The sequence below is a fragment of the Carlito syrichta genome, unplaced genomic scaffold (genome assembly GCF_000164805.1).
Source record: "Carlito syrichta isolate Samal-C Ts95f unplaced genomic scaffold, Tarsius_syrichta-2.0.1 Scaffold47093, whole genome shotgun sequence".
Lineage (NCBI taxonomy): Eukaryota > Metazoa > Chordata > Mammalia > Primates > Tarsiidae > Carlito > Carlito syrichta.
This window is the reverse complement of record NW_006991189.1, coordinates 34,032-44,002: the sequence shown is the minus strand read 5'-3', so window position 1 is coordinate 44,002 and position 9,971 is coordinate 34,032. Positions and strand designations below refer to the sequence as shown.

Genomic DNA, 9,971 nt, shown 5'->3' with positions numbered 1-9,971 from the left:
AAAAAAAAAAAAAAAAAAAAAAAAAGAGCCATGTATGGTGGCATGCATCTGAAGTCTGAAGAGCCTGGTAAGTGTTCTTCTTTTCCATATGTAGTTCCAACTAAACTTTTACTTTTCATAGGACAGAGGAATAGCCCCTAGTTTCTTCTGGCCCCCCACATGTGGTTTGGTCTAGTGCTTTCAAGTAAAGAAAGACTGTATCGGGGAGGATACGTTCTGCTGCTTAGACCAGTAGACTCCAACATGGAATGGCTCAAATACGACAAAAGTGCACTTCTTGCTAGGGTATCAGTTCCAGGCCAGTGGACTGGTTAGTGAGGCTGTCCCCTCCACGTAGGCATCCAGGGACCAGACTAACAGGCTCGTCAATACATGGCTTCCAAGGTCTCTTCTAGAGGTTGCCTGCATTCCCACCTGGGGAGGGGATAATTGCTCAGAGAAGGCCAGACAGAAGATTCATATAGGCCAGGCCTAGAAGCGGTTCGCCTCTGTTCACTTTCATTCCATGAGTTGGAACTCAGGGTCGCACCTAACTGTGCAGGTGGCCATGAAATGCGGTGTAGTGTATGACCGTGTCCTCAAAGGAATCTGGTGAGGGGTAGCTAGCACCTGCCTCTGTGATCTAGGTCTTCCTGGGCCTCTGCACACTGCAGTTATGAGGAAGGAGGGACCTTGAGTAAGCAGACAAGGCAGAGAGTGAACAAAGCCAACAGGGTGTTGGGTCAATGCCAATGCCTAGTGGCTCCTAGAGCCTTTCCAGGTCAAGGAGTTTTCTGGCACCTGTCCTGAAGGGTCTGAACACTAAACCCCTGCCTTACCTGGGTAATGTGAGTCTTTGCTCCCTGTTAACCAAAAAGCAGCACTAAAACAAGACCCAGCTTGGCAGAGCCAGTCTGCCATCTTCCAGAAGTGAGTCTCCCTTTCTGTGGTGAAGGGGTATTGTTGAGATGCATCTGCCCAGCTGCAGATTGCACCTCCCACCCCAGCCCCTGCTTCTGGGAGGGTCCGTGTTCTCACCAAAGGAGTAGAAGCTGGAGTGATGGGTGTGGATTCTGGGCTGAAGCTGTTAAGAAGTGAGGGTGGCTTCCCTCCCTCTCCTGAATGACATTAGGCAGACTGAGGGAGAACAGTAATAAGTCACCTTAATAAAGCCTTACCTGATCCCCCTCTCTTGGCCCCTGGACAGAGTTGTTCATTGCACTAATGGCTTGACATGCCAGTCTGCCCAGAATAGTTTGTGGGTACCTTGGTACCCACATGTGCTAGAATAAATCCTCCCTTCTCTCTCCCAGCAAGTCAGACCTGAGATCTAGCCTGCTGCTACCATTAACTTACTGTAGGACTTCTCTCTACTTGACCTTGCCCTCTGGGTCCATCTCTAATCTGTAAAGGGAAGAACCATCACAGGTGTGTTCTGTGGTTGCCCAGAGTTGGCACTCAACAAATTGATATTAGAAATAAAGTACTCCCAGGCACTACCCTGAATTAGCCCCAGCCAACCCTCAAATGCTTTCAGCCTGCCATTGAGAGACACAGTCTCATGTGGTCACCCAAGCCGGAGTACAGTGGCATGATCATGGCTCACCGCAGCCTCCAAACTCCTAGGCTCAAGTGATCCTTCCACCTCAGCCTCCTGAGAAGCTGGGACTTCAGATGCATGCCACCATACATGGCTTTTTTTTTTTTTTTCCTGTAGAGATGGGGTCTCACTATGCTGCCCAGGCTGCTCTCAAACTCCTAGCCTCAAGCAATCCTCCTGCCTCTGCCTCCCAGAGTGCTGGGATTACAGACATGAGCTACCATGCCCCACCTGAAATCATTCATTCAGGGCCACATAGGCAGAGCCCTGAGCACACTGCACATTCCTGACTCAGGGTTGGTCTCAGCTCGTGGGGGCTGGCCTGGCCTCATTCACTTTGAACTCCCCAAACACCTGCTGCTGGGCCAAGACCACTTTCCAGGACCTGCAAGCCTCACCCAACACTGACTGGCACCATCACCAGCTACAAGGGCCAGTCGGGCAGGAGAGTATCCCGTGAGCTCAAACTCTGCTGAGAAAGCAGCACACAGAAAGGGCGTGCTTCTTTGCCCGGTGCTTGCCTATTCCTGTTTCATCTCTTGGGAAAAAAGGAAAAAATAATTTGATATATGGAAGGTTCTCCAGTAGTTTGTGTTTATTCCCAAGTCCCAACCAGGCAGGTTCGACTCCCCCAAGATCCCCGAGACCCAGGCTGTGGGCTGGAAAACGAAGGCACGGTGTCAGAGTGCCCCTGTGGCACACGGAGACCCAAGAGTGCTGACTTCAGCAACCTGCCTGCCCACAGGCTGGGCACAGCAGGGACACACACCTGTTTCCGCCCCTTCGTCTCTGGCCTTCAGAGCAGGGCCTCGCTGCGGAGGTACACCCAAGTCCTGTCAGCCTGGACTCTGACTGAGAGGAAGGCAGGAGCCAAAGACCCAGTGAAGTGACCGCTCCTGGTAGCCAGTGGTCATCGGGGGAACAGATGCACCACCAGGCCTGGGCCTGCCTTCCAGCCAGTATCTTCCTGTCAGGCCCAGAGCTTTTGTGCAGGTGTACTAGGCTCCCCACAAGGGAAAAATGCCACAGTTGAGTCTAGTGCTGGGGGACAGAGAGGTGAGGCTCAAGAAAGCACCCAAGAATGGGCTGCCAGGTTACAGACCCACAGACCTGTGGGGCTGGAAGAGAAACCCAGAACCCAGAATGCCATCAGCGGGTAGAGACGGGAGGCAGCCCGGCAGGGACAGGCCCGACAGGTGTTGGGCCCTAGAAGATGAGGCTGCCACCACCTCAACATCACTTCCTACGGCAGGAAAAGGTCACTCTCCTTTCCAGAGGGGCGACACAGCCTCAGAGCTTGCTCCGTGGGGGCTCTGCCAGAGGCCGCTGTAGCCGCCACACCACCCTGACTGGCTCAGAGGCGCGGTCCAGCTCTCGGAAGCCACCCAGGTCGCCGGTCTGACTGTAGTGCTGCAGGGCTGGCTGGAGCACCGTGATGGGGATGCTGAAGTTCAGGTGGGGGTAGGTGGCCCCCGTGTTATTGTCCCTGGTGTTGCTGGCAACGATGCCTGTTAAGGAGTCAGAGAGTGAAAGAGGAGGTGAGCCAGGGGACAGAAAGGAGTGGAAGGGAGGAGGACCCTCTCCATCCCGGAGCCCCCAGGGCCTGTTGGGGGCTTAAACCTCCCCTCATGGTGACAGACAGAGCTTCCCATCATGGACACCAGCTGCCCGCTCCCCAGCCCCCTCCCAGCTTTACCTTCTTAACACTGCCAGCATCTAACACTATAGCGCTCACTAGTTTTGTTCTCTCTCCAACTAGTGCCAGCTCCATGAGGGCAGGACTTTTGTGTTTTGTTCACACAGTCTCCCCGTACCTACAACAGTGCCTGGCACAGAGGAGGCCCTCAACAAAGACCTGCTGAATGAATGAATGAACCATACCCACAGACACATTTTATTTGGTCTGCTCAGTGCTTGGATATGTATTTGTTTATATATCATTTTGGGTTTTGGGTTTTTATTTTTTGAGTCAGGGTCTCACTCTGTCATTCAGGCAGGAGTACAATGGCGAGGTCATGGCTCACTGCAGCCTCGACTTCCTGAGGCCCAGAATCTTTCGACTTTAGCCTCTCATGTAGTTGGGACTACAGGTACATGCCACCACACCTGGCTAATCTTTTGTTTTGTAGAGACAAGGCCTCACTATGTTGCCTAGGCTGATCTCAAACTCCTGGGCTCAAGCAATCCTCCTGCCTCAGTCTCCCGAAATGCTGGGAATCAGGCATGAGCCATCACACCTGGTCTTTTTTAGATAATTAAGAATACCATAAAAGGCACACATCCTTCTCGATGCATCCTGTCAGGTGTCTGACGTCTCTGTGGAGTACTTGTGATATTAACCTTGATCACTGGCTAAGGTGGTATCTGCCAGGACTCTCCACTGTAGACTTGCTATTTTCCTCTTTGTAAGTACTAAATATTTTAGAGGAAATAGTCTAAAGTTATACATATATCCTGTTTATACTCAAACTTTGCCCACCAACTTTAGCATTCATTGGTAGATCCTGCCTCCACCAACTCCTCTGTGGTGTCCTAACAGTAGCAGTGATTTTTTATTTCCTCATTTCTTCTTCCACATCTATTAATCGGAATCCTTCTGTAAAGAAGAGCTGTTGCTTGTCTTCATTTTTAATTTATTCGGTAATTTACATCAGTGTGGACTCATGGACATTGATCTTTTTTGAGTTATAATCCCATACTTTTGCTATTTGCTTTGTAGCTGTCATTCCAATGGGAGCTCCTTGGGATGGTTCCTGGTCCTATCAAGAACTGACATGCCGGGCGTGGTGGCTCAAACCTGTAATCCCAGCACTTTGGAAGGCTGAGGTGAGAGGAGTGCCTGAGCCCAGGGGTTCGAAACCAGCCTGGGTAACTTGGCGAGAACTCGTCTCTACAATAAATCAAAAAACTAGCCGGGCAAGGTAGTGCGTGCCTGCCTATAGTTCCAGCTACTTGGAAGGCAGAGGTGGAAGGATCGTCTCAGCCCGGCAGGTTGAGGCCGCGGTGGCCATGAGCATGCCTCTGCACTCCAGCCTGGGCGACAGAGACTCCAACTCAAAAAAGAAAAAAGAAAAAAAAAAAAGAACTGACATGCCCTGTCATTTTTGTGGTCAGCGCGACCTTTCTGGCACCCAAGATACTCATGGCTCATCTTGGATATTCCCTGCCCCAGTCCTGAAATCAACCAGTTCCTGGTCTGTTTTATTAGAGAATGGTATTTAGAAACCAAGATCTGGGCTCTAGTTGTGCTACAGCAACTGGGGTGTCACTGTGTCTAGCTGCTCCCCGTGGACAGAGCTAGAAGATATAGACTGTGAATGTATGTGTGTGTGTACACTACTTGTGCACACACACACATCTATATTTATTTCTGTATCCACTTATCTGTATATACAATTTGAAAAGTCAACCAAGAAATGGGGAAAAACTGTGACAAATGACTCAAACTATTACAAATGACTAACATAACCACCCTGAAGGGGAAGAAAAAAGATGACCTAAGTAACCTTAGAAAACTATTTTGACCAGGCACTGCAAGGCTAAAGACAAAAAGAACACAAACATTAGAACACTGTACTCTAGGCCAGGCTTGGTGGCTCAGCCTGTAATCCCAGCACTTTGGGAGGCCAAGGCAAGTGGATTGCCTGAGCCTGCGGGTTCAAGACCAGCCCGGGCAACTTGGCGAGACCTCGTCTCTACAATAAAATAAAAAAACTAGCCGGGCGTGGTAGCGTGCACCTGTAGTTCCAGTTACTTGGAAGGCTGAGGCAGAAGGATCACCAAAGTCCAGTGGGTTGACACTGGGGTGGTTGTGAGCATGCCACTGCACTCTAGCCTGGGCAACCAAGTGAGACTCCGATTAAAAAAAAAAAGAACACTGCACTCTAATTTGTTGCTTACAGGGGTATGGGTTAGGAATTCTGAAACTACTTTATGTGTATGCTATGGTTGAACAAATCAATATATTGTAGACAGCAAGAGCAAGGTTTTTCACTATATGAGAAAGAAGAAATAAGTAAAGTTAGAAATAATAAAGAACTCTCTAGCCCTGTGGTGCCAGGCTGGAGTAAAAGGTGTCTATAGGGACTCACAGTTTTCTTTTTTTTTTAGGCTATACAGTTTTTTTTAAAAACCTGAATGTTACCACAATTTTTTAATGGAAAGATTTAACAACCATGTATTTAAAAAGAAAAAAGAAAAAAACAGGCAGTGGCTCATGCCTGTAATCCCAGCACTTTGGGAGGCAAAGGCAAAAGGATCGCCTGAACTCAGGGGTTCAAGACCAGCCTGGGCAACCTGGCAAGACCTTGTCTCTAAAATAAATTTTAAAAATTAGCCGGACGTGGTAGTTCCAGCTACTTGGAAGGCTGTGGTGGAAGGATGTCAAGGTTGTGGTGGCCGTGAGCGTGCCACCACACTCCAGCCTGGGCGACAGAGTGAGACTCCAACTCAAAAAAAAAAAAAGATTCACAGCTTCTTGTGAAACATTAGAAAATCAGCCAACATTAGGCCCTCATTCCTTCAAGGCCACAGTCTGCTGCAGCTGAGTCAAGTTCACCTCAGTTTACCCCGACCCCTCCCTCCACTCCCCGATATATTGTCACTCTTTCCTTTGCTTTACCTGCCCAGCCTCTGTAGGCTTTTGACTTTGTGATGCCTGGACTAATCCAACTCCTGAATTTCACAGATCAAATGAAATTAAGTGACTTACCTAAGATCACAGTGGATCAGCAGCAGAGAAAGGACCAGACAGAGCCCAGATCTCTTCCCTCCCTCCCCATCCTCAGAAGCAGAACAGCCTAAAAACCTTGGCCAACTGACTCATAGGGTCCACCATCCTCCCAGATGGAGAGTGCTCCCAAGTCTGACCACGGAGCACTCACTAGGGGGTGCTAAGGCTCCAGCATGGGGAAGGGTAGGAGAGGGCCAGGGAGCTATTACCAAGGAGGTCTCCTGAATGAGTGGAGAAGAGGGGGCCCCCACTGGAGCCGCCATGCACAGCACATGTGGTCTGCAGCATTACTGGTATGTCATCCACCTGCACCACAGCCGACAGGATGCCCGAGGTCACCGAGGGCCCAGAAGCCTGGCCGAAGACACCGAAGCCCACCACACTGACAGCCTCGCCTGCCAGGGAAGGAAGGAAGGTAAAGCTGGGGACGCTTCTGTTGTGGCAGGACTTACACTCCCAACCCCCATCCCTACCCTCTCCAAAGGTCCAAACCCTCTGCCCTTCCAGTTCCTGCTCAGTTACTCCTGCCTCCAGAGAGCCTTCCCAGGTCTCCCATGGGAAGAGGCTGGGGATGCCACTGCTTCCAGCACTGCATCTGCTCAAACACCTCTCCTGAGCGTCAGGCTGTTCTCCAGTCTTCGTTCCCTTGCTAGACTCTACAGTCCCTTTTGGGAGTTCCTAACACCTAATTAAGTGCTCAATAAATGTTTGTGGCATTAACATCCATGTCATCCTGGGACTCCTAAGAAGCCTCTTGGTGAAAAGAAATGATGCTAATGTCTATCACACAGCCACTACTTCCCTTCCCAGCTGCTTTACATGTGCAGGACAGGGCATGGGGAAAAGTGCTCTGCAGACAACATCTCATCCAGTCCTCACAACACTCAGGAGCAGGGCGCATTAGCCCTAGTTTCAAGAGGTGGAAACTGAGGCTGAGAACGGTTAAGCAGGCTGTTCAAGGACACAGGACTAATGAGTGGTAAAGGCAGGCTGCCAATCCTGAGTGCCTATACTCATTACTATAGCACACTGCCTCTGTGAAGTGGGACATGGGTTATGCGGCAGCATCAGAAGCCTTTTACCCAAATCACGTCGCCTCTCTGACCAGCCTGAAGAGCAAGAGGCCCTAAGGTGCAGCACTCCTATAATACACCGCTGCAGTGTAGGGGCATGCCTTACCCCACTGCTCCCAGCACCACAGGCATGGTGGCACAAGTAGAGAGGCCTCTGAGAATAACCTCGACCCAAGTCACCCTGACTCAGTAATTCAGTGGGAAGGGGGTGGAGGAAAGGGAGCTGGTCCAAAGGACTGGCCCCTGGCTAAAATGCCTAGCACGGATTCCCCTGTCTCCTTCAGGCTGTACCCTTTGTCCTTTACCTTCATGGAAGTGCTCAGCGGGCACAGGCATGGGGACATCATCCAAGTCCTCCGCCAGGCTCACCACCGCTATATCATAGGGAGATGTCTCTTGGGTGGTAAACACCACATGGCCCCAGATCTCCACACTCCTGAGAGCAAGGGAAACAAATGACAGGCTCGCTTTCTGACCCCTTAGCACTTGGGGAAAATCAACAACTGAGAGTGTGGAGGTAAAAGTCATGGATTTGGAATCAGAAAATCTGAGTGTCAGCTCTGAAAGCTGCCAGACAGGCAACTCTGAGCAAGTCACTTGACCATTATGTGGTTATCTCCAAACATGGCTTACAAACTGTAGAGTGCGTCTATGTAAAGTTTTCTGTACTCCACCACGATAACAAACACCTAACACTTAGTGAGCAGTTAGTGGGCCAGGCCTGGTGTTCATACTATGTGACCATCCCTTCATTCAGTCCTCACACAATCCTATGAACTAGGCATTGGTACTCTCTCCATCTCAGATGGTACAACTGAGGCCCAGAGAGCTGAGTAACATTCTCAAGGTCACACAGCAAGTGAGAGGAGCCAGGACAAACATACCAGCACTTTCCTTCACTGCCTCTTTGATAGTCCCAACAATCCCATCTGTTAGTGGAACAGATGTGATGTGATTTACCCCCTCTGGGTCCCTGTTTACATACACACTAGCACTTCTTAGCACACTATGTTCCAGGCTCTGTTCCAATACATTCCGTGCCAACCCCAGGGAGGCAGCTTAGAGAGATTAAGTGACTTGTCCAAGATCACACAGGGGTGTCCTACTACACTCTGTAGCACAAGGTTCCAACAGACTCGGTTTCCTTAGGAGCAAGATGGGGAGGAAGGGGGAGCAGCCCGGGGGCCACACCACCAGGAAATCCTCATCATCAGTCTCCTATGTAAAATCATGGCTGTCCTATAGGCTGCCAGTGGACCCACACTGGGCTAACCTCGGGGATTCAGGAAAAAGAGCTGGGAAGACCTGGGCTGCAGGCTGGGTAGAGTCAGGTACAGGAGAAATTCAAGCATTAACACGAAGGTGGGCCGGGTGCAGTGGCTGGCCAGGCGTAGTGGCTCATGCCTGTAATCTCAGCACTTTGGGAGGCAGAGATGAGAGGATTGCCTGAGTCCAGGGGTTTGAGGCCAGCCTGGGCAACTTGGCAAGACCTCGTCTCTACAATAAATCAAAAAATTAGCTGGGTGTGGTGACGCATACCTGTGGTTCTAGCTACTTGGAAGGCTGAGGTGAAAGGATCCCCTGAGTCCAGCAGGTTGTGGCTGCAGTGGCTGCGAGCATGCCACTGTATTCTAGCCTGGGCCACAGAGTGACACTCCAACTCAAAAAAAACTTAAAAAAACACCAAGGTGCTCTACTGATTTGCTTTAGCCTGAGTTAAGCACCTGGCCTAGAGAGGAAACAGAAATAACATGCACTAGAAAACCAAGCCAGGAGGCCAAGGCCAACCCATTGCCAGACCAAGTGGAAGTAAAGGAGAGTAAGGGTGCTTTTCTCAGCAGAGGGAACAAATGACTGAGCAAAGTCCCAACTTGGCCACCCACCAGCGTCACCCCAAAGAATGTTCCGAATATATCTATCTGCCTGGGCCCCGGCCCCTATATTCTAAGCAGGTGGAATCCACAACTCAAACTTTCATCCAGAGGGGAAGCTCTGACTAAGATCTAAAACTGAATAAAATTAACGAGCCCATCTCATTTTATCCCAAAAGGGCAGCATCCTGGGCTCCCCAGAGGAGAAGCAGCAGGGTTAGGGACCAGGGAACAGTGGGGTATGGGGTACAGGGCAGTCAGAGAGAGAAGTTGCTCAGAAGGAATTCACACCGTGCGGGGGAGCTCGAAGATGCCCAGTCAGGATGCAGGGGTCCCCACAGTACCTAAATCCAGAGTTGCCTGGAGCTTGTCATCTGACCCAGCTCCCTTCAGCTCCTGCCAGGAGGCCCAGGCCACCTCATAGGGGTTCTGGATGTAAAGGATGAGGGCAGGACTCCAGGTGTCCACCCACACTACTTGCCTAATGCATCAGCGTGACACCTCAAGAAAGCCCCGCGCAATCCCGAGTGGAAGGCCTGGGCCCAGACCAGAGATCCAGAGTGGGCGCCAGCCCGCGGGCCTTACTTGGGGGTGGCGGAGCGCACCAGCACCCTGGCGGCCTCCCGAGGGGCCACGTGCCGACAGGTCACCACCAGGCGGGGCGCCACGACCACGCCGGAGCCCCAAACGGTGCCGCACTCCACCAGCACGGCTGC

The 9,971-nt window shown here is 51.0% G+C and overlaps 1 protein-coding gene across 1 annotated transcript in view; it reads right to left on the bottom strand.

Annotated features, from left to right (window-relative positions):
• Nucleotides 1-2,156: 2,156 nt before the first annotated feature.
• The window catches only part of TYSND1 (trypsin domain containing 1), an 8,692-nt gene continuing 877 nt past the window's right edge, over nt 2,157-9,971 (bottom strand). Inside the window, exons 2-5 of the mRNA XM_008048538.1 lie at nt 9,841-9,967; nt 7,690-7,820; nt 6,521-6,706; nt 2,157-3,087 (exon numbers count right to left, since the gene is read on the bottom strand). Of these exons, the coding sequence (XP_008046729.1) occupies nt 2,870-3,087; nt 6,521-6,706; nt 7,690-7,820; nt 9,841-9,967 (662 nt within the window). The 3' untranslated portion in view covers nt 2,157-2,869. The remainder of the gene's footprint in view (nt 3,088-6,520; nt 6,707-7,689; nt 7,821-9,840; nt 9,968-9,971) is intronic.